This window comes from Rhinolophus sinicus, linkage group LG01, assembly GCF_036562045.2.
Source record: "Rhinolophus sinicus isolate RSC01 linkage group LG01, ASM3656204v1, whole genome shotgun sequence".
NCBI classification, from domain to species: domain Eukaryota; kingdom Metazoa; phylum Chordata; class Mammalia; order Chiroptera; family Rhinolophidae; genus Rhinolophus; species Rhinolophus sinicus.
Window position 1 is genome coordinate 5,329,316 of NC_133751.1, and position 24,227 is coordinate 5,353,542.

Genomic DNA, 24,227 nt, shown 5'->3' on the forward strand with positions numbered 1-24,227 from the left:
TAATTTGTCTTTCTGAGACCTCCTGGTTTCCATGGACGGGATTTAACCAAACTCTTGGTCTTCCATAGTCTTACTCTGTGAAGTAGAGGAGTTTGTGTGCCTTAGATTTAGGAAAAGTTTGTTCTTTAATAGCGTGTACAGGGCTAAGAGGGTATTTTAAATTATTTGTAGTTTCCCCCATTTTTATTGAAATCGTAGGGTTGAGTTTTGTTAAGTGTGCAATCACAAATCTCATCTACATAGGAAAATAGTGAAATGTTATTCTCCATCTCTTTGGTTTTACTGCTGCCATGTGCAATCCCAGGCATTCTTTGCTGGGGCAACTAAGTGTATCTTTATTAGTGACCTCTAGTTTAAATCTGTTTTATGGGAAAATAATTTTGAAATCCATTTAAAGTGAAACTTTTATCACATCATCAAGTACCATAGTACACTTATTTTCTCGAGCCAAATATTTTTACTTGATAGGTTGTGCTACTCCAAACAGTATAGGTGGCCATTCCTAGCTTGTTTGTGCCTGAAAATGGACTTGATTCAAATGGTTTACATATTTTGTAGCTAAGGGGTATGTTACAGTGCTCCCACCTTTGTTATTTATTGGCCCTATTTGATTTCAGACAAAATTCACCCTTTTCTCCTGTGTACCCTTAAGGTGGCAGATACGGAAAAGCATCAGACTCTGGTAGCAGTGTTAGAGAATGTTGTTAATTGTTATTTTTAATTATCTGTTCCATTTGACATGGTAGGAGGCATTTTCTCTTTCTGCTCTGATGTAAGGGGAAGGATATCTTTGGAACAGGTGGGATACCTGCCTGTCCTTTGGTTGTTTAGAGCGCTATCACCACTTCAAAACTGATGCTCTTCTTCGCAGAGCTTGTATTAAGTGTGTAGTGGACAGTTTGGTGTGGGATAATTGGCCTGGACTATTGACCTGAAAAAATTAATGGAATGCCCTTTACTTTCCTCATTTTAATGGTGATAGATGTCATATCCATTAATTTATTTAAACTCTTCTTAAGCTTCTCCGTTTTCTAGCTATTCTCAGGGTTATAACTCCATGTTTACCATCATTTGCAAAAAGGTACCAAAAAAATCCATAAATAAATATGAAATACACTCATAAATACATAAATTCTTTTGGTAAAAATGATACTTTGAACATTTAGGCTTCATCAATAGAACTAATCTTATCTTTTGGACTGAATTAACTCGTCATTGATTGGCTGGTCAACTAAATACTAATTTTTCATTTTTCCAAAGTGGTTAGATCCTGGTTTATAGGAGTATTCTGGTTTCATCTGAAAAAAACAAGAATTGGGCTGGTGGCTTTGAAAGCATGGCTGACAATGACAGCTGTCTCAAGCTCTGAAGTAAAATGAAGGGACTAGAGAGAATTGCTTTTATGGGTCTTTTTGGTCATGGTGCTATTTCTAAGGTTCACTTTGAATATGTGACACACACACTCCTACGTACTTTATGGGAAATTAATAAATAATTCATAGTTCAAATGTTTACACTGAGCGCTAAAACGTTTGACTTTTTTTCCCTACTTCTTTTTACCCAAAATGCGCAGGGATGTAATGCACAGATGTACTTTAATTTGTTCAGGATCAGTGTGTATTTTTCTTGTGAGAAAAGATAAAAGATTACAAATTGAATGTGAACTGATCCAGAAGTAAGTGCTATAGCTCTCCATTGCACTTGAAGTTACTTAATGGTATATGAAAAAGAAAGACTACTGTGGTTGTTGTGTATGTCCAGAGTCCTATGGTTTTATTCATTTATGGTTTAAAAAAAAGTTTGAGATGTTTAGATTTGATTTTTGATTTCTTTCAAAGACTAATTTTACCAAGCCTATTAAGAAAAAAGATTTCAAACATTTAAAAAATAGGTAAGGTTTTACAAGCATTTTTTTTATATCCTATTTATTTAAAAAGGGTATTTCTGACGATGTGTAGTAACTTCTGAATAAAAGGAAAAGTTTATCCCATTTTCAGATAATTCCTAGGGTGAGTGTTCTCCCTTTTTTATTTTAGGGGATAATCTCTGATTAAATCCTTTCTCAGTTTAGTAATCCTTTGGAAGGAAGATAAAGCAGTTAAAACAAGTTTCTTTCCAATAGTAGAGTGTTGTGCCTCAAAAGGGAATTAGTTTTATAATAAGGAAATGGGGGGAAAGGACTTGTTTTGGGAAAAAGCACTTCAAAATGTAGAAATATGAATAGGAAAAGAAGACATAAACCAATGAAAAGACCATCTGAGGTTACTACTGTTCAAAAATAAGGAGAAACGTCAGCAAATCCTTCACACTACGTTGGTTAATGACATCTGAAGTAAAATTCTTATTTAGAATAACATTGGGTCCATATTACATTTCCTGTCTCTCTTCTAGCCCGTTTTTCTTTAGAATAATCAGAACACAAAATTTATTAACTTCATGGTATAGTTTTAAAAACTAAACTGAAAGGATTTTAATCTCTTCTGTTGGTACAAATTGAATTTGATTATACCACCTGAAAAGAATGAGAGGTTTGTATATCAGGATGCAAGAACATTGTTAAAGGTGCATACAGCATTTTTGTTTTTCCTTTCTACTCAATTGTATTGATATTTCGAGTAATTTGTAAATGGTTAGAAAAGGTCTTTTTGCCTTGCCCCTTGTTATCGCTGAAATATCAGTTCCATTCTCTTCATCCATGAGTCAGTATATTTACTTTATCAGGTATCTTATAGTTGACACCAAATACTTCAGTTGTCTTAAACTGTATGGAGATTATAGTAGAGTTATTCTAGTATGATGGAGTACAAAGCGCCTTCACTGTAGAAGAAATTTTCGTCTGTTAATTAAGTTATACCTCTCACTTATGCTGTGGATACCAGGGAATAATAAAGCAGAAACCCTAAGAAATTGCAACTTAACAGTCTAAAGACTGTCTCTTATTTTAGTATTTGGGAACAAAGACCAAACAAATTTCTTAAAGCTAGGGAGAAAATGGAGCATTGTGGAAAAATCGAGTCCAACTAGATGAATAAATGCTAATCTTGCTTACAGCTCAAAGGATTGAAGTGTAAAGAGTAAAATGATGAGGGCTGTTTTGCCTCTTCTCACATTTAAGGAGTATTTTTATAGTCATTTTCTTAAATTATAGATGTTGTTGCCTAAGGAAGGATACATGGGGATTCTCAAAGTTAAGGGGCATGTTTACCAGTCACTCATAATCTGCTAAGCGTGTTCCTGCTACATTGTTAATGTGGTAGGAAAATACCAAGGCTCTTACTTGATATCTCCTCGAGGATTGCCCTTCCGGATTTGATGGAGGGAGGTGGGGGAGGGGCAGTCACATTTCAGTCCTACCGGTGTGTAGGCTGTCTTCGGCAGCAGGGCACTAACTGTAGACTATATCTGTTTGTCAAGACTAATTCATTCAATAATATTATCAGTGTTACAGATGCTTTTCTGGTCATAGTTTTTAACTTAATTTTAAGGTAAGTTTTATCATTTATTAAAACCTTTAATGGGAATTTGGGCTGTAAAGAGAAAGAGGCGTTCTCGATCTAATTGAAATAAGGTGACCAAATACAGACTTGTGACTGCAGCAACTAGCCCGCTGGCCCCCCAAGGAAAACATTTAGAAATTATGACCTTTTTCAATCAGTGGTTAAAGGAGTCTTTAATTGTTTACTCTGTTGAAGTTGATTTTCTACATGTTAATCTGTACTTACTGCTTGGACTGTACATTCACTTCACCAGTACAATTGTCATTTTCCTGGAGCCTGTCAGAGGGGCAAATCTTTAATTTCCCATCCCACACAAGGTCTCTAACTTTCTAAATTAACTCATTACCATAGCTGAGTCTTCACATTTTCATCTAGGATCCAGTTTTAGTCAGTTACTAATCTAAAATAGCAAGAGTATAATCAATTTCAGAAGGCTTTTTCTCTCAATCCCAGCCCCCCTTTTTAAACTACTTCAAGCCTCCTCGCTGGTTAATTCTGTAAGGTCTGCCTCTGTAAAGTAGATTCGAATCCAGTATTTACTTCTGATGCTTTATCCTGCCTGTGATAGTTTGAAATGCTCTGAGATATCTCAAGTTCATTAAGTATAAGATCCCTTTCATACTTCATAGAGCTTTCATCAGATTTTTACAAAAAAATTACAGTAGTGATCACAAATCTTGTGAGAATCATGAATGTTACCAGTTAACTTTCCTGGGGAGGAGAGAGCTGTAGATGAGCTGTAGGTGCGAAGCAAACAACCCAAGGTTCTGTGGTGCCCTCGTTGAGTGTATTGCAGACATGAGTTCATCTATCCACCTGTAAGAACGACCAAAGTAGTGACGAACAACTAGATTACGAATGATTTCTGCGAGTCTCGACCTGACGTTGCTATACTGTAGAAGCTGATTTCTCGGTGTTACCAACTTCCCCTAGAAAAGAATAATAAGTGAAACCCAAACAATTACAGAAAACACTTTATTCTCCAGTCATTCTCTAAAGAGACTTTCCAGTTTATGGGATCCTTTTGGAAACTTACGATTTAGAAGTGATGAAGAGCATGAGAAGTGCTGTTTGCTTCCTGAGTTTGGGTCATTTCTTTACCGGTGAAGGGCAGACAATGAAAAAAGAACATCTCAAACCAGCTCTGATCAAGGCTTCTTGAGACATGATTTGTAACTAAAAAGCTTTCCCCTCTATTATGGAATCGATTTATCCACCAACCACAGCCAGCAATAATGTCAGTACTTAAACAATATATGAAATAGACTAGTACATTGTTTACATTTTAATTGAGGCATTCTTTTATCTCTCCATTCTCAAACTTGTTAATGCTCCAATTAAAATGCTGCTGAGATTAAAATTTCTTTACACTTCTACAACAGTGATGTGTAGTTTACTTTGGATTTAGGGAAACAATTTTGTATCATGAAGTATCAATGGGAATATGAATAATCCTTAAAACATAGAAACTAGAGACTATTACTGCTTTCAATCAAAACTAAAGTCTGCATCCAAGTTTCTGATCACCACAGACCATCTTAGAATACACAATGATCTGAGTTGTAATTTAAAGTGGCCACCTAGGTAGGGTGACCTAGTACTAGTACCTTTGCAGATGGAAGTTTTTATTCTGATTAGGTTTTTGCCATACCCAGAAGGGGGAATCATAGCTAGGAAGACAACAATGCCTCAAGCACTTGGTGATTTCCAGCACACGTGACTGACCCAAGACCATCTGAGACAGTAGGACTGGTGGGGTTGTCCTGACTCAATGTTAAGTGACACAAATACCTATACTGTTAAGAGTAGCAGCCTCCAACATTTTTAAGCTTGTACACTAACGTAGAGATTGGACTTCTCTCTAACTCTGAATTATCCTGTATATATTTCTAAAAACTGTTTGTCGTTTTCCAAGGAGAATAAAGCACTTTATAATTGACGAAGTTCTCAGTAATAAAATTAACACTGACATGTATGTATTTTTTTTTTTTAATACCCCATAGTCACTGTTCTGTTTTCCTCAGATTCTGTTTTTGTCTTCTGTGAAATTTTATGTTCTAGCACTTCAGAGAGAGTTTTATCAAGTTGGAGTTGCTGTATGCAGTGTAATGCATTCCCATATTCTCCCCCTTCTGGACATAGTTATTTAAAATTCAACTTCAAGTATTTTTAAATGCCTACTTAGAGTTTCTTCTGTAGAATCTTAATTGTTTCCCGTTATTTTGGATTACAAATAACCATTTACTAAAATGTGTTAGTATTTATTTACTAGGTTCCTAAATTGTCAGTGTTGGGTACTTCCATCACTACATCGCAAAGGAATTAATTGCTGCAACTTAAATCATTTTGTCCCACAAGACTTAGTTGTAATAGGATTTTATCTGGATGGTGAACTGGCGTCCAACTGGATATGTTGTCTGTTTTTAATGCTTTTTCAACATGCAAATGGATGCAGCTAATTGGGTGATACTAGTATATCCTTAACCTACCATAAGTACAAATTTCACCTTAATTTTGTTATGTTTTCTTAAAAGCTATTTTTCACTTACCTGTTGTAGCATATTAATATATATATTCTCTCTTTTGCCTAACACTGATTTAGTGTGCTAAAGATGGACTTGGATCTAGGTTTGGTTTGCAGAGACTAATGTTCATAATTTTGGAATTCCCAAGAAAAAATTCTTTGAAGTGGTGAAAACACTGCACTTAAGCCACTTCCCCAACTTCATGTGCGTGTAAGGAGGGCGGGTATGCTGCCTGGGCGCTGCTGGGATAGCCTGCTAAAGCGCCGTTTTTGCAATGCCTGGTGACTGACGTGGAACAGAACATGTTTAGAAATAGAGTTTCACAGGAAAGGCATGTGAATCACATAACTGGTAAAAGGGACTGATGCATTTGTGGGGGGTTCCGTTGAGTAAAGTAGTTCCTGACTCAGGGGAGAAATCTTAGGGGAGAGCACAGGCATATCTTTGAAATGAATTTCATAGACCTAAGGTAAAATAGAAAAGCGTTTCCATTTGAGGGCAGCTTTCTCATAATTCTCACTCTGCTGTTAACATGTCAATTCAAAGAAGCCATTTTCACCTGTACTCGTTTGCCCTTGGTGATGGGAGGGCAAACGTCTCCATTCACAAAAGGGAAAACAGGTTGGTAGTTGGTATTATGCTTTCACTGCTACCGAATAATAGCGAGCATTACTTGATAGCTGACAAAAAGCCCAGAAAACTATTTTCTAGTCCGTAGTGAAAAGGCTATAGAGGGAGTCAGTTCTCCAGATGTCCGGTGTGCTGTTTTCTTGATGTACACCTGTCTTAATGGACTGCTGAGTGTCTGGAACCTTGGGAAGGGTCCTACAGAGTTACCGCTAGCAAGATTTGTGTCCTTTTAAGACCGTTTGCAATGGTTTGATTGTTAAATGACTTCAAGTCTACATGGCCAACAGATAAGGCCTAACATTCAGGGCCTAGTGGACTTCAGTTGCGTATTATCAAGAAACACTTCTGTCCTAGAAGAGTACGAATGCATGTTATGTTTGAAATTTGCAAACCTGGCTTGGGGTCCACCTAAATTAAGGCGTCTCGGGACGAGTCCAGTGATTGACCTTGAGCTGCCCTGGGACGATCGCTGGTCTGCAAAGAGGGCCTGCCTTTCCCCAGGGTTTTTTGTCCGCCCTTTTGTCTGGTGGATCTCCACATTTCCTAGCTCCCGGCTGCAATGACACTTTCCTCAAAGGAAGCCTCCCTTGCCCCTTACACTAGGTTTGGTTTCTAGAATACGTTCTCACAGCACCCTGCACTTAGTTCCTTACAGCAACTGTACTTACATGTGTAGAATTAGTTTCTTTTTGAATCTTTATCCTTATCCTCTCTGCCCAGCACATAACCTAGCTCAGAAAATGTTTGAATAATATTGAAACTCGGATTTAACAATTCCAGTTACATAAAATGGTCAAATATTTGAAAAAGAAAAATGAATCTAGGATTAAAACTATTTCAGTTCTATAAAACCAATATACAATTCCTTTTTTATCTACTAGTTTCCAATTGAATGTTTTTTTGACTGAAATACTGGTGTTAGAATTAAAACCTCAACAAGGATCTTGAGGCAGAGCTGATGCTGTGTCATCATAGTTATAATGGCATTTCCTCCTTGTTTAGGTGCTAGAAAAATTATTTCAGAACTTTTGATTAAAGTAGTTCAACACAGAGTATTAGAAATGGTACCAAAAGCTTAAAACCCATATATGGAGCTATTTTAAAATTTTCAGATTTGAGTGCTTTTAGACGAGCAGCATTGTGATACTGACAGTCCTTAACCCCGTTCTTACAAGTCTGTTTTAAGTGACAGTTACCCTTACGGATTATAAAACATGCCAGGTGGGAGGGACGGCTGCTACCCAAGCCTTCCGGTAGACAAGGAAATGGAGTTACATTAATGTCAAAAACGTGTACTGTCGGTGATCACTTACATTTTTTATTTAGCAATGTGAGTATAATGTATTGCGTAGGAATGTATTGAGGAATGTAAGTACAATCTTGTGTTAGAAGATGTTTGCATTTACACGAACTTTCATTTTTCAGAATCTGTTCCTAGAGACAGAGAACCCAATACAAAAGTGGGGACATGTATGCATAATCAGAAGGATGCAGTGCAAGTGCCTAGTGAGACTTTGAAAGCAAAAGTGGTGCCTGAGCGAGTTCCCCGCAGATGTGCTACTGTTGCTGCAAATAAAATAAAGATAATGAGTAATCTAAAGCAAACGATTTCAGGACCAGAAAATGTCTGGATTAGGAAGAGTAGCAGAAAACTGCCCCACCGAAATGCTTCTGCCGCGGCTAAGAGAAAATTGCTGAATGTTTATAAAGAGGATGATACAAGCATACATTCTGAAAGTGAAAAAGAGCTAGAAGATATTAATAGCGAAATGCTTGTTTTTCAGTCAGTTCAGACCCTGGGAAGAAAAAGCACCGTAGTGACTGAACATGTAGAAGTGGGACTGAAAACAAGCAGGGGCCACAAGTAAACTGGCAGTCGCATTCTGCCCCTACCTCTAACGTTACTCCCTCTTGGCACCTTTTGAGGAATTTTCTGACAGCCATAATCCAGTGAGTCAGAGTGGGAGGAAGGCTTCCTCCCAGTGAGCCTTGGTACAGACACACACCACAGAGAATTCTGAGGAGGAAATAGATTGTGAAGCCTGTAGTTGGAGAGGTGGAAAGAAAAGACAGCCTCATAAGATTATTCCAGAAGGGAATTATTTCAGAAAGGAAGGACCTTGAAGAAATTTATTGATTCCTTTGAGGGAGAAAATACAGTAGTACTTTGGTATCCCCAGAAGGGTGGGGTGGCGTTGGTTCCAGGACTCCCTCCAAAATGCAGATGCTCAAGTCTCTTCTGTAAAATGGCGTCGTATTTGCATATAACCTACGCACATCCTCCCGAATACTTTAGATTACTTATAATACCTAATGCAATGTAAATGCTGTGTAAATAGTTATTATGCTGTACTGTTTAGGGAAGAATGAAAAGAAAAAGTCTACATGTTCAGTACAGAGCAACCGTGGTTGGCCTAACTACACAGGTTGTATATGTCAGCCACAATGTGACTTTTCTTTCCCCACTAGGATATTTTTGACTTGTGGTTGGCTGAATCACCATATGTGGGACCCTTGGATATGGAGGGCTGACTATAATGGGACGTAGACAGGGTCTGTAGCAAAGCTTAAAAGATTTTGAAAAAAATTCAAAATCTCAACCTGCTTATTTTAAGGGTCCTGCGTTAGCGTATAAAAATTCAGATCACTGTGACTATGGTGTCATTACTGAAATAAAAATGAGGTGCATTTCAAGAGGAAGTGCTACTGAGCCTATTTGACTTTTGAATGAAGGAAATATTTTAATAAGATCCAGTCCCTACAGCTCACAACCCCAAAGTCAAAACAACTTAAACTAGAAGGATGCAGGGATTTAATGATGGGGGTGTTGATAGTCTAGTTCTGAAGTAGTGTTGGAAATAGGCTATTAGAGAAAATCCATAAATGTCTTATTTTGTTCATAACATTGGAATTCATACTGAATGATGACCACTTGATATGACTAATTCAGGGAATATATATTTTTCTATGAAAGCTATGAATGTAACTATCACACCTTTTCCTCATTTTTACTTTCAGGTAGCATTTACAGAGATGCCAAAATGTGCCTCATTATGAGGCAGGTCTTAATCAGAAAATAAAAACAGATTAAGATCAAAATAGTCGTATTTTTAGATGACACACTGACATCCTCTTACGTTTCTCTACCGCACTTTAATAAAAGAACTCTACGAACACTTTGAGCAAATCTATTACAATCTCATCACAGCAAACTTGAACGGTAGCATGTCTGGGCTATTTCACTGTGGCCTTCACTGGGATTAGAAAATTTGGTCTTGATACTACAAAGAAATCTTTGCCATGAGGTATTAATTTGTTGTTAGGTATTTGTTGAAATCAAAATCACCAGATTGAACACACTGTCAAATCTTTTTAACAAAGAACATGCTATTGGAAAAATGAATTGTTAGAAGCAAGTTGCTTTCCCATTTAAAAATATCTGTGAATATTAATATATGATTTGCATGTGTAAATCTGAAAAAGTAAAACATGGAAACCTAAAGGCTTCTATTCCTTTTTCATTAAAAGCCTAATGTAATGCACATTTTTTGGTTATATAGGTAGACCAAGTGTCTAGATTACTTGAGAAATTTGTTTGTGGTTGCATGTCTACTTAAAAAAAGGCTTTTTGTTGTTTTCTTTTTCATAACATAAGCCAGAGTAGGTTATTTACCTACAGAGTCTGTCCTTTTCTCTGTTTATAGTATACTTTCATCTGAAATACTGATACCAGTGTCTTTTACCACTGCAGGCGAGAAAGGGAAGAATTCCTAATAAAATGATATTTGCAGGTGCATGGAGTTTGATTTTTGATCTCTACTGAAATGTTTAAACCTATTTTCAGTCCCATATTTACACTTAATTTTGTAGAAATTTCTCATTGGGTATGTGAAATCCTCCGCAAATACCATAAAATGAAAATATTTAAGCCTCAAGACTACTTTATGCAAAATTTCTTGACAATTTCAGTGTAATGAAAGGGATTTCAATTTTGAATTTATAATTTACTGTGGTGGGGTTAATTTCTGTCAGTATTTGAGATTGTATCATCAGCCTTCATAATGGAATTCCTTTTCGGGGTTAGTATTTAATTTGAACATACATTTGCCTTTTTTAAAATGCTTGGCGTACGTAAATTTATTGTAACTGCATGAAATAAGCTTTTGTTTGAAACTTAACATTCTTGTATAATGTTCTCCGAAAAGTATGCAGTTTTTTAATCATAGCCAAATGTATTATCATTACCCTATTTATAATTTTAATGCTTTTCAGAAATGATTTCTTCATAATATAATTGTGAAATCAAATTGAGAATTTTTCTGGTAAAAATGTCATTTTATTCAGCAAAAGGAGTAAGACAAAGTGATAGCCAAACAATCTTTTTATTTTGCAATTCAGTCATTCTATAAAACCAATTAATCCAGGAGTCTTAATGCAATTTTAAAACATCACATTGGTACTTTTGTATATTCTAACTCGCTAACCATACCTAAAGTTTCCTAAGCTCTTATGCGATAGCAATTTGGTCTTATTGTTTATACTTAAATGTTTTGCTTCGAAGTCCAGTCTTATAGTTTGGAGTAATGTGTAAAATTGCTAAATAATTGGTTTTATGTAAATGCTTTCGTTGCTTATTATTTCTTCTACATCTTAAAACAAGATATTTCTACCAACTTGCTGAGATTTTTTTTTTAATTATCTCAAGAGTCTTCCCCGACCCCTTAGTATTTAACTTGGTGACTATTTATTGACAGGGTTCCCAAATGTAAAGCAATGTCATCTAGTTTCAGCACAACTAAATCTAGGTAAATGGATTTTTTTTTTTTCATTGCAATCAAGACGATATTTTCATGTAAACGATGGTCAGTTGTCCTTTTTCTCCTGCTTGGAATAGTGTTCGGTGAACTTTGTCTTCCCGCAAAATTTAAGGAAGCGAACCAATTAAACACTTTGCTCATTAATGAAAGGCTATTTAAAGCGAAAACATTTTGTATTAGAAATGGCCAATTTTTAAAAAAGCAACTATTTTTGCATTCTCATGAAGTCTTTTAGATCAGCTTGACGATCATCAGCTTTTGAAATGTGAATTCCTACTACCAGAGTAAAGGTCTCCTTTTTATAACACCGCGAAGCACTGTGTTTCTTCCTGCCCTTCCATCCTTCCTCTGTCCACTGCCCCAAGACGTGCCGGGCCCGGGCAGACACCTACCTGGGAGAGGTCGCAGTTTGGAATCCGTGGTTAATACACCAAAGCTCACCCTACCGCTCCTAACGTGGAAGCAAAACGACAACAGGGTAAAAGAGGGTAAAAGCAGCGGGGCCGGCCTCTTTTCGGAGCGCTACCGACTGGGGCGGTGGGGCGGTGGGGGGCGGCCGAGCCCCTCCTCTCCCGGGTCGGTCACCTGTCAGGACAGGAGGCCCTGACCTGTGTCAGCGTCCGCGGGCCCCGCCCTCCGGCTCACCTCTCGCCTCCAGCCTGCAGTCATCCGATCTCCGGGATGACTCTCACTGCGGGAGAAAACGCTAGGTTTACGCGGCTCCAGGGGCCCAGAGCGTGTGCGCGGTGGTGGCAGGGGGCGTGGCAGTGCTTAGGGACGGTGCTCAGAAGGCGCGGGGGTGTGGCGATGCTCCAGAGCGTGCGCGCGGGGGCGGTGAGGGGGCGTGGCAGTGAGCGGCGGTCCTCGGAACCCGGCCCAGGGGCGGGGCGTGACGGGCACCGAGTGCGTGGCGTTGCTCGGGCGCGTGCGCGGGGGCGCCTGCGCCTTCCTGTGGCGCCACAGTTAGGCCGGGGTGTGTGAGGGCTGCTATGGCGGCTACGTTCTTCGGGGAGGTAGTGAAGGCCCCGTGCCGAGCTGGGACGGAGGACGAGGACGAAGACGACGAGGGGAGGAAGGAGACTCCCGAGGACAGGGAGGTTCGGCGGCAGCTGGCGCGGAAGAGGTGAGGTCGTTGTTGCGGGGAGCCGGCGGTGCGCTCGGGCCTGCGGCCGCGGTTCCTCATCCGGGCCCCGACGGGCGCCGGGGCCGGGGGTGGTTGCACAGGACCCTGGTGGTGGCCGTGCGTCCCCGGCCCCGCTCTGCCCCGGGCCTCGGGAAACCCTCGGTGAGTCTGCAAATGCAAACTCCAGGAGTGGAGGCGGGCTCGTGGGGGCCCGCTGCAGTTTCCGTGGGCTGCCGGAATTCACGTGTTCTTTAACGGAGCTGCCTCCACGGCTTCCTTTAGCATTGATTTAGGCCGTTTCCTGCCCACTTGAAACTTCTGCCAGACTGCAGTGCTGTATCTTCGTGTCCCAAGTTTTTCATGTATTTGGTTCATGGGTGCGAGACAGCACTCTTAAAACCTTTTTATTCTTTCCCCCACTCTTCAGTCAGCAGCATTGTATGTCAGTGGCAGATGGATAATGTTGGTTTTCTTTTAAAGTGTTATTTCCAAACACAAAAATCGGAGAAAATAGTAAAATGAAGATTTTGCCACATTTATCTTCCATCAGCCCTAAGTGAATTCCAGTCACTATGGCCTTTCACCTCTACATTTTCCAGAATGCATCTCAAAAGCTATAGGCATTTTCTTATGCTATTATCACCCTAACAAAATTAGTGATTTTGATACTGTTTAATAGTCCATGGTCATGTGTATCCAGTTGTCTCAGACATGACACTTTACAGTGGGTTTGTGTAAATCAGAATCCTAACACTGCCCACACATACCACTTAGATGTTCTGTCTCTTGAGTTTCCTTTCATTTAGAGCAGCCCCTCCCCCTTTTCACCCCTGCTGGGAAACTGATTGTCCTGTAGAATGTCCCACGCTCTGGATTTGTCTGATTGCTTACTCTTGGTGTCATTTAACACTTGTGTTCATCACCTCCATATCCTGTAAATGGAAATTCGTTCTAGAGGCTAGGTCAAATCCAGGTTCAATATTTTGCTGGCAAGAATGCTTGGAAGGTGGTGCTTGCTGTTTCTTATTGCACACTATGCCCACTTGTCCCCCTCTTAGGGATGCTACCGTTTCCCCAAAAATAAGGCCTAGCCAATCAGCTCTAATGCATCTTTTGAAGCAAAAATTAATATAACACCCGGCTTTATATTATATTATATTATGGTAAAATAAGACTGGGTCTTATATTTTTGCTCCAAAGGACACATCGGAGCTGATTGTCCGGCTAGGTCTTATTTTCGGGGAAACATGGTAAGATTGGTTGGTCAGTGGTTCAGGTAGACAGCCTGATCTCTGTTGCAGAGTTCTCTGGGAATTTTTTATTGAATGTTTTTTTTTGTATTTTTTTTAGTTTATTGGTTAGTCGTCACCTGAATCCACTGTTCCTGAGGATTATAATTAGGTTCTTTATAAAATTAAAATTTGTATTTTACTTAATACAAAGTCATATGTAGAGTATCCTTTTTATCATAATATGGTACTGATTATATTTAAGTTGCCTTAGTTTTGTCTTGTTTCCCGTGTTAGGGAGGTGCGGCTCCTTCGAAGACAAACGAAAACATCTTTGGAAGTTTCTCTGCTAGAAAAATATCCTTGCTCCAAGTTTATAATTGCTATAGGAAATAATGCAGTAGGTAAGTGGAAATGCATTGGACTGCACATTTTGTTGAAAGAACAAAATCTCAAGTTACTTATTTTTTTTCAGCATAAAAGATTTCAAGTATCTGTTGTTTCTTTTAGAAAAAGTCATAGCAGAGTAACTTTGTTTCTGAGTAAGAGCTATTCTTGCTCATGTGGCACTGTCTTTTTGATAAACTTAAAAAACAAGACTTAAAGGAACTGTTCTTGGCTTCAGGAACTTACAGACCTAAGGAACTGGATCTAGTGTGTTGAGGTATCTGGGATTACCTAGGCTCCTGGGCCTATTTTGGCCAGACTTGGAGGGGCACAGGTGGCATGTATACACGGTCTCCTTGTAGCAAGGGGTTCGTAAATGTTTTTAGATTAACAAAGTCTAAAAATAATAGTAATCACTAACATTTTGAGTACTTAAGTTCTAAGGTTGTTACATGCATGACTCCATTTGAGAGGTTAGCGTTAGAACAGTGCAGTTCAATTAGAACAATGTACATGTACAAGTTCCCACACCTGTATGATTTTGGGGGTTCACCGGTTCTGAGGCGAGCATCCAGGATCTCCACTTCAAATCCCTTGCCTTGTATGGTAGCCTCAGTGCTCACAGAACAACTACATGGTCAGTAACTACTGATTAAAGTGAACTGACATCTCACAATGCTTAACCATAGAGCTGGGAGGACTATGGGTGGAGCCGGGCCCTTTGTTAACTCTCTAGCCTTGACTTCCTGTTAAACTGTGGTAGCTTCCAGGGGAGAGATGCTAATAGAATAGCCATCTTGGAACTGGGGTCATTATTTTTCTTCTTCATGTTGGTAGCTGGTTGGAGCCCCGGGTTGGGGGTGTGAGTTCCTGCACTGTGGTGGTGGTTTTTGTTTCTTTTTCCTTTTTCTGAATAAATCGTTTTTCGTGTGGATTATTCTGGAGAGTTATTTTTGCCAGTTGGACATTTTGGGGGCTCCCCCAGGAACCTTGGTGTTAGTAGCAACGTGCTCTAACCAACTGAGCTAAATGTCGACTGGCAAAAGTAACTCTCCGGAAAAATCCACAAGAAAAACAATTTATTCGGGAAAAGGAAAAAGAAACAAAAACTACCACCGCAGTGTGGGACCACACACCTCCAACCCGGGGCTCCAGTGGGCTGCCCATGTGAAGAAGAAACACAAAGACCCGGGTTCCAAGATGTCTATTCTATTTATTAGCATCCCTCCCCTGGAAGCTACTATAAAGTTTAACAGGAAGTCAGGGCTAGAGAGTTAACAAGGGGCCCGGCTCCACCCATAGTCCTCCCAGCTCTATGGTTAAGCATTTTGAGATGTCAGTTCACTTTTATCACAACTGACTCACTTATATAAAGTTCTACTAGCCTAAACTTTTCCAGATAGTGTGTCACTGTGAGAGTATGGTAAAGTTTGTTAGTAAACCTGTCTTCTCCATTCCTGACTCTAATACCATCTGTACTCAGAGTGTGCCCTTTAACTGCTTAAGGCCTCAGTTTCCTTTTCTGCAAAATGGTGGTGGAAGGTTGATGGTCTCCAATGGCTCTTTTAGCTCTAGAATTCTAGACTGACTTGAGTGAACGTAACTTTTTTGTTGAATAGAAAATGCAGCTTGAAGGACCAAACACTAACTGATGTAAATTGTTTCTCACAGCATTTTTATCGTCATTTGTTACGAGTTCAGGAGTCTGGGAGGAAGTTGGTTGTGCTAAACTCTGGAATGAATGGTGTAGAACAACGGACACTGCACATCTGTCCCCCACAGAGGCTTTTTGCGTGTTTTATCATCTGAAATCCAATCCCTCGGTATGTGGGAGTTAACTTGCATGTTTGAGAAGTAGTTGTGTAGGCATCATCTGTGTCATGCCTATTTGAATTCCACGTTCCTCTGTATTTACTTTGGGGCTGAGGAATTCCACCTGTAGGTAGTGGTAGTAACCACTTTGTTGTTTCTGTAAGTATTCACGTGGCACATCCAGGGTGTTGGTAAAAGACTTAGGAAATTCTGACATAACTGTTAGAAACAAACCATAGACATTAGATATTAAATCTTGCTCTCATTCAAAAAATTATTTTAGTTGGTGACTCTACACGTGCAAAAAACGTGTTCACTCCATCAAAGCAGCGTGCTCTCCTTTGTCGCTGTATACCCTGTATTTAGCCAGTGCCCGGTACATGCTAGAAACGCAGTTACTGTTGAACAAATGCGTGTTTTATGCATTCTGAGTACAGTTCTGTTGGCATCAGGCTTTCAGCCGAGCCGCATTTGTCCTCATACTTGGAGTCACTCCGTGGCTTATGCTGAATGATTTCTTTGGATCGCACTGTCCTCCTCATCCTTGAGTTCAGAGGACCCAGCGCGCTGGGCACGCCAGGCAGGGGAGGGGGAAGCAGGTGCCGTGTCCAGCAGCGTGCCTGTCCACAGCTGCTGAGCACTTGAACCAGGGCCAGGGCCAGGGCTTCAAACAGTGGAGGGTCAATAATTCCATAATACTGTAGTATCATGTCACTTACTTCAAAAGGTAGGGACCAAATGTTAGCCTTGAAAACTGTAGAATCTGATTTTATAATACTTGCAGTTTATTTCTATAATGTGTGATCCAAAGTTATTGAAGTTTCGTAATGATTTTTATTAACACCCAGTGTTCCTAGGAAATAAAGAAAGTAAGCATATTCTTTATCTGATCCTTAGTGGAAAGGTTTCACTTTAGAATGGGTAATGAAGGTCAAGTCGGAGAAATTTCTGCATCTGGGTGTACCATTTACAGGTTAGCTAGATCTCTTGATTATCCTGAACCTGCATGTGTACCTAATTACATATCCACTCTTTTTCCTCTTCCCTGTCCTGGGGCCCCCTTTTCCCCTCTTGTGCTTCCTTTGTGTGCTTGTTAACCTGTCTGACAGTATTTTAATAGCAGACATGATTGACTTCTATGAATAACATTGTTCCAAGAGCATTCGTAATTAGGAATGTCATTTCCTTGTGGCAGTGCAAATAATTTCACCTCCTGGAACTTGGTTTCTTAAATAATACCACATAACAGGCATCGGCAACGTTGTAGGATACCATTTGGGTGCGGCCCTGTCAGGCTGCCGTGAGTACTCTGATAGCACCTAGTGTTTAGCGCTTGCAGTTGACACTTATTTTGAATTTGGTCTTCAAAATGTGTGACCCTCAGAAGGGTGGCAGAGCTGGTATTGTCCCTGTTTTAGAAAGCGGATTCTGGTGTTATGTACTGGGGTGTCTTCAATGTCTCATATGCTGAGTCTTGTGGTTGCTCTGTCAGTATGTGCTTTATTCTGATAGTATTAGATAGGTTGGTGCAAATGTAATTGCGGTTTCAAAGGTTAAAAATAATTGCAAAAACCGCAGTTACTTTTGCACCAACCTAATAATTGCCAGGAGTAGCTTGATTCTTAAATTTTAAAGAAAAATAAGCCAATAGCAAATTCCAGAAAATAAGTTATCTAAGTCTTATATTACAATTCACATGATATGTATTTGGTAACAGTTTGATGTGTATATAAGATTTATGTGACCTTAGAAGAACTTGGAATTGGGTTTTTCAGGTTTTGCTTTGTCAGTGCAGCTGCTACGTTGCCGAAGACCAGCAGTATCAGTGGCTGGAAAAGGTAAGAGAGCCGCAGCCGGGAGTGGTTGGGCGACAGGAGCTGCTGCCTTTTGCTAAGGCGTCAGTGTCTGTGCACTTAAACCGGCACAGTCAGATACTGAACTGGGGAAAGTGTTTGGGTTTTTTCCTCAAAATGTTGTAGGAATTTGTTACGGAGTAAAAAGAATCAAAGAGCTTACGTAACCAGCATAATCAGCACTGTGCTAAAGATTGTAGGTCACAGAAGCATAAAGCAGTTGAGTTCCTCCCATCCATCTTATTATTTTGTTTGAAAGAAAAACAAACTACCTGCATGAAACCGAACAGGGTCATGGTCAAGAGAGAAAATGACAGTGCTGGAAATGCAGGGGGTGGGGGACAGGAAGCAGGTGAGAACGGGGTCAGCTGCCACTCTCCAAACTCCAGAACGTATCCGTTTTTCTTAGTATTAGGATGACTTAATTGAGGCTTCATTTTGTGGGGGAAATTATGCAAATAGCATGTGCCCAATAAAACAAATTTTTCAGTGAAGAATTTAACTGAACTAGGAATTTTAGAGAATAATCATAATTTTGTCAGTTACGTATTATTTTTAAATGAAGTAGACCTGTTATATGCATTTTACAACATTTCAGTTTAAATCTTAGGTATATTTGTGTATAGGTATTATACAGTTAATTAGAAGTAAAAAATGTGTTTCTCTTGTTTTAAATTGTAGACAAGTTTCCATCGCTCTAGATGTACTTGTTTTAAACCAGACCGGCATACTTAGAAATATTTATTAAAAGTTATTAAATGCATTTTATTAAGTGAGGAATTATTTAAGAAGGTCTGAGAACCTTCTGATAATTACATGATTTTTGTAATTCATGTACCTATGTGTATTTTTTAGGGAGAGGTACTGTATTAATTTGTATTTTTAATTTATGTAGATTGACTATTACCTGAAATAAATTTTGTTATTTTTGTACTATGGGGCAACTTTTCTCTTCCAGACTTGAAAAAATGTAAAATTACGCATTGCCAAAACAACATTTCTTAATCCGTATTTTTTTCCCTACGGATCCTCTTTGGGTCCCCCTGCTGTTTGGTTCATGTCTCCCACATAATCCTGATAATCACATGCAGTCCAACCGAGTTGTCAGATGTGAATTCAGACTATAAGTCTTATAGGGAGGATGATAAATGAGGTGTTGTGAGTAATGTTACATCTCTTAAATGGGATATACCTGGTAACAAATGTACGTAGTGTTAACTTTTTTGTGTTTATTTACAAAACTGTAATATAATGAAATTAGTCTTAGAAATCATTTATGACACATAATGTAAATCTTCACTTCTGTTGTTATTATTTAAAATGACCATTTTTTTCTCTTCATAAAATGCTTTCAAGCAAGGTGCAATGACCTAAAATCTAATTTTTTCTTTTAAAAGTAGCTGCTTTCTTTGTAGCACTATAGATTTTTTCTTTTAAGGAGAGTGCAGCTCAGTGGCCCATGCAGGGATTGAACTGGCAACCTTGGTGTTATTACCACGCTCTAACCAACTGAGCTAACTGGCCACCCCGATAGCACTATAGATTTTTAAAAGCTGAAAGAGTCCTTGGAAATCCATCAAATACAAACAGGAGAACAGAGTGATTGGGACTTGCCTGCAGTTGTAGTATACAGCAGTCCCCCCTTTATCTGCTGGGGGTACGCTCCAAGACCCCCCAGTGGATGTCTGAGACATTGGATCGTACGGACCCTATATATACTGCTTTTCTATACATATGTACCTGTGATGAAGTTTAATTTATAAATTTGACACAGGAAGAGATTAGCAACGGTAACTAGTGGTAAAATAGAAACTTATAACAATACACCATAGTAAAAGTTTGGGGCCATTATTAAGTAAAATCAGGGTCATCTGAGCACAAGCGCTGTGACACCGAGACGGTGGGTCTGATACCCGAGTAGGTCGCTAAGTGACTAAGGGGCAGTGCTGGACAAAGGGCGACTCACGTCCCCGGCAGGACGGGGCCGGGTGGCCCGAGAGTCCATCGCCCTGTTAAGAATGATGCGCAGTTTAAAACTTAGGAATGACTTATTTCTGGACTCTTCCATTTAATATTTTCAGACCACGGTTAACCACGGGTAACGGAAACTGCGGAAAGCAACACTGGATAAGGGGGAACTGCTTTTATTTCCCGGCGTCATTGGTGGGTAGGAGAGGGCGTGACCACCACCCGCGCTAGTGGCAGGCAGTCGGCCACTCAGTCTGGGTGACGTCCCTGCCTGGGAGAAGACTGTCTCTGGCCAGCTTTGTTCCTAATGCCATTTACTTAACCGAAACTCCCTTGGTAGGTACTGCTGGCCTTTAGTTCCCAGATGACGAAAGTGACTTGGAGAAGGTCACCCAGTAGAAAGATCAAACCCGGGTGAGGGGACTGCAAAGCATGTGTGTGATTTTCCGTGGACACTTCTACCCCTGCAGGCGTGATATGACAGTGAGTGGTTTTAGATAAGCAACTAGAGGAATGTTTCTGTTCCGTAACAAAATGATATATTATATATATTTTAATTTGAAATCCATTTTGTGTTAGGTTTTTGGCTCTTGTCCAAGGAAGAATTTGCAAATAACTGTTCTCACATGTCGACATGTTACCGATTATAAAACTTCAGAATCTACCAGCAGCCTTCATCCTCCTTTCCTGAAAGCCCTAAAAACACAGAATTTCAAAGAGCCTCCATGCTGTTCGCTGCTAGAACAACCCAATATTGTGCATGATCTTCCTGCAGCAGGTGGTGTTAAAATTCATAAATTTCTGTTCTTACCGCTTTGATAGTTGTTACTTTGAATGTTAGAGATCTTTTTGAGGTAGGGTGTGCCACTGATGATTAATACCAGGGGTGCCAAAAAAATGTATACGTGACTTGTATTCATCTTTTGTCATCGGTATATATTGAGTGTTACAATTTTAATAGTTTTTTCCTTTCTTAAAATGTATGTACATTTTTTTGGCACCATTTGTACATTGCTGTTTGTCCTTCATACCTATAGTTGCTAGTACATTCTATTTTTAGTTTAAAAATTTTTCAGACACAGTTACCATATGAGAGCCGCTCAGAGTTCTTAACTGTTACCCTTCAGAGTTGCTCTGTTTCTTTTGGGTCTTTGGTCTTTGGCGAGCCTATGTTAGATGTAAATTGCTGGCACGTGAAAAGTTAGTAAAGTATGTTTTAATTGTCAAAATGGAAGGTTTCATGTATTGAAACTTGGTGGTTGCTTTCATACTTTATTTTTGTTCCTGTTACTAATTATACCTTAGCATCATATCAAAATTAGATTGTCACTGACTTTTTAGTAGTTAATATGTTGTAAATTAATTGTTACTGGTTAATAAATGAAAGGATTTTTTTCTTTAAATATTAAATTAATTAGAATAAGTTGCTAAATATTTTACATTATGCATTGTATATTATTTACATTTTTACTTTATAGTCAGTAAAATTTTATGTTGTAGCTTTTTAAGATGTGTCTCAGCAGTATGTTCAGGAAATGCAAAATAAACATGTTTGCAAATGCAAGAGAATACTTAGGAAAATAATTGGCTTTGAAAGAAAATACGCATTCTAATTGGTTCAAAAGTTCAGTAAATGCTTTGATTAAAAGAGGCAACAAAGAACAACTATTTTTAAAAGCAGCCTTTATTATTTAGAGATGTTTAATTTTAAAATCCTGTACTAGAAAACTTAAGTGGTTTTTTTCCTTGTATATTCATAGTTCTGAGTTACTGTCAAGTATGGAAAATCCCCGCCATTCTGTACTTGTGTTACACTGATGTGATGAAATTAGACCTAATTACAGTTGAAGCTTTTAAACCTGTACTTTCTTCCAGAAGCTTGAAAGGTTTGCTTAAGGTAAGGTTTTAACTCCCTGACTTAATAGCTGAGTTTTTTTATTTTTTTCCATGGCTCTTTTCAGTTTATTGCATGAAGGAGTTACACTAGTCCGAGTTAAAAGCAGACCCCAAATGGTTACATTACACAAGCTGTGAGGTTTTTAAACTTGTGACAAGGGATAGAAAGGAAATTCTGCTCATTGCAAGGAAATCCTCACTTAAGCTTCAGTGAGCCAGAAGCACGTAAAACCCATGAACCTGCAGCTCGTCCCCCTTAGCCAGTCCTGTCTCTGTGAGGACCTGGCATATGTTCTTGCGCTGGTCACCTGAAGCTGAATTACTTCTCCATATTCTGGATGCTCAGTTACAGTCCCATTGCAGGCAAATGTCTTCTTAAAGGCCTTCACTAGTTTCTTTCTATCGTAATCATCAGCGATCCCTTGGACAGTAGTAAGGGTCTTCCTGCCGTTTCTCTGTTGAATTCTTATAAGGATATAGTCCTCAGTGCCAGCAGGAAGCAGATCGTCACCCTCACTTGCAACAGCAAAGGGGTCGAAACAGTGGAGGTTCTGGATGGTGGACATACGATACGATTCCTTTTCCTCGGTGGAAATGGCCTGCGGAAGGCGGCGGCAGGAGAAGGCGGGCAGGGGGGACAGCGTCGGGAAGTGAGGGGGCTCAGCGGGGAGATTGCTGAGTCCTCGGCGGCGGCTCAGTGACTGGGGCCAGAGTCATTTTAATGAACTTAATAACAAACGTAAATATATGCTGTCAGTTGAAAACCTAAGTAACACTTAGAGATCCTTTTTTCCTCAAAGCTTTCTAATCTGGCAGTTTGAATTTGATAGTGACTCTCTTTTCTAGATACACCTCTGTAACTTGAGTGTTTTGTTCAGGTGTGGTAGAGGAGTGCAATGCGTTTAAATCCCATACGGCTGTGTAGAAAGATGGTTTTACGGTTCAAGAAGTTTCTATAACTAGTTAATTTGGAAGATTGTAATTTTTGAGAAGGCATTTAATTAATTTGGAATTAATTAAACCAACTTGGAAGGTGGTCGTTTTTGAGAAGGCGTAAGTAGTATGGATCCAGCATACTATGTAACATTTATTCACCTAATTTTGCGCAGGACGATATGTGCCGATGATATAAACCCATCCCCCGATTTCAATTTGTATATATCTGGCCCTTCCCAGAAAAATACATGTCAGAGCACACACAAAACGTTTTGTTTCCTTCTGTAGTTAACTGGCTCTTTCCACTTGGTTGAGAGCAGAGGCCGTGGCTGTTTTGTTCATATTGTGGTGCAGTGCTCAGCACACAGGCACTCGAGAAACATCTGGGTGTGATTCTGACTCAGCTGTCACACAGCATTTGTCACCGCTCAGCTTTTCAGAATATTCTCTGAAGGGGAAATTTAAATAATGTCTTTAACCTTTTCATTTCTTGCTTTAAGCATAGGATTTGTGGGAGAGTGAGGTGGCTGTGTTGAGTGGTTTTCTCAGTGACCACATACAGTCATCCTGAGTTCATGGTTTCTGTCGACCTAGAAGTGGTCGTTGAAATGAGCCAGCTCCAGCAGAGTAAAGGTGGTATTTGATGAGCGCGGTGGAATTCTCGCGAGTGCCTCTTGCGTGGACCCCCCAGTACTAGGTGGCCCCCCGCTGTGGGGCCTCCAGAGCCTGGAGGTGGCGCAGGTTATTGTCATGCTAGGCGGACGCAGAAGAGCACCATTGCGTGCCAGCCGAGTGGAGGGTGAGGTCACCCTGAGGAGAGGGTCCGCCAGGAGAATAGCAGCTCAGCTGCACGTGAAAGCTGGGTGAACCCCAGCGGACGTGTGTCGAGGGAAGCAGTGTGAGGCAGGTGGGCGAGGGCAGGGCGCTTGGAGGATGGGGTATGTGTGTGGTGTTGGGCTGCGGAGGGAAGCGAGGGCGAGCTCTCTGCCTCCGGGCTGCGGATGGTTTCAGATGGCCTGTGGAGGCCATGACTTTCCTCAGCGAGCTTTGGACGACGGGGAGGGGCGGACACACTTAGGTGTCTGACCCACTTGGCTGTTTGTTTCAAAGGGGAGATGAGAGGCAGTGCCTGTTCCATTTGCGTGCCATTCTTTGTTTGTGTTTTGAAGGTGTAAGTTGCTTCCAACCGCATTCTCAAGTCTCACTTTATTAACAACTTTATTCTCTCCTTTCAGAATATTCCCCAGAGCACAGAGGTACTGAAGAAATTGGTGACAACAAATGAGATTCAGAGTAACATTTACACGTGATTCCAGAGAGTGTTTTGCAAAGTATGTCACCCATCCATTCATTTACGCGGGCGACTGCGCTGTGTTATAGGTTACTTTTTTTCAAGGGGGTATTCAGAGCGTGTTAAAAACAGAATAAACTTATTTAAATTCATTGTAGTTTTAGTTCCTATTTCATGGTGGTGCTGTTCACGACTGAAATAAACCTGACATTTTTTTTTATCCACTAGATGGGAGTATTGTTGTATTTGAATATTTTGAGGTA

The 24,227-nt window shown here is 39.9% G+C and overlaps 2 protein-coding genes and 1 pseudogene across 5 annotated transcripts in view; 2 read left to right on the forward strand and 1 right to left on the reverse strand.

The window, feature by feature from the left end:
- BRWD1 (bromodomain and WD repeat domain containing 1) overlaps positions 1 to 11,776 on the forward strand; it is a 104,828-nt gene extending 93,052 nt beyond the window's left edge. For all 4 annotated transcript variants that reach the window (XM_074325217.1, XM_074325220.1, XM_074325227.1 and 1 more), the window contains exon 42: positions 8,078 to 11,776. In XM_074325217.1, coding sequence (XP_074181318.1) covers positions 8,078 to 8,520 — 443 coding nt within the window. In that variant the 3' untranslated portion in view covers positions 8,521 to 11,776. The remainder of the gene's footprint in view (positions 1 to 8,077) is intronic.
- A 452-nt stretch (positions 11,777 to 12,228) lies between these two features.
- On the forward strand, positions 12,229 to 24,116 carry PSMG1 (proteasome assembly chaperone 1). Its single transcript, XM_019716703.2, has 7 exons — positions 12,229 to 12,592; positions 14,119 to 14,225; positions 15,880 to 16,031; positions 17,796 to 17,858; positions 20,421 to 20,619; positions 21,602 to 21,738; positions 23,909 to 24,116. The coding sequence occupies exons 1-7, from the start codon at positions 12,459 to 12,461 to the stop codon at positions 23,981 to 23,983; spliced, it is 867 nt and encodes a 288-aa protein (XP_019572262.2). The 5' UTR covers positions 12,229 to 12,458; the 3' UTR covers positions 23,984 to 24,116.
- On the reverse strand, positions 21,945 to 22,303 carry LOC141568641 (eukaryotic translation initiation factor 1 pseudogene; annotated as a pseudogene).
- Positions 24,117 to 24,227: the final 111 nt, after the last annotated feature.

Bases quoted from the DNA above. Each gene is read 5' to 3' on its own strand.
- PSMG1 (XM_019716703.2), top strand. From the start codon at position 12,459: ATGGCGGCTACGTTCTTCGGGGAGGTAGTGAAGGCCCCGTGCCGAGCT. The intron at 17,859-20,420 runs GTAAGAGAGCCG...ATTTTGTGTTAG, and splicing joins AGTATCAGTGGCTGGAAAAG to GTTTTTGGCTCTTGTCCAAG. The intron at 21,739-23,908 runs GTAAGGTTTTAA...CTCTCCTTTCAG, and splicing joins GCTTGAAAGGTTTGCTTAAG to AATATTCCCCAGAGCACAGA.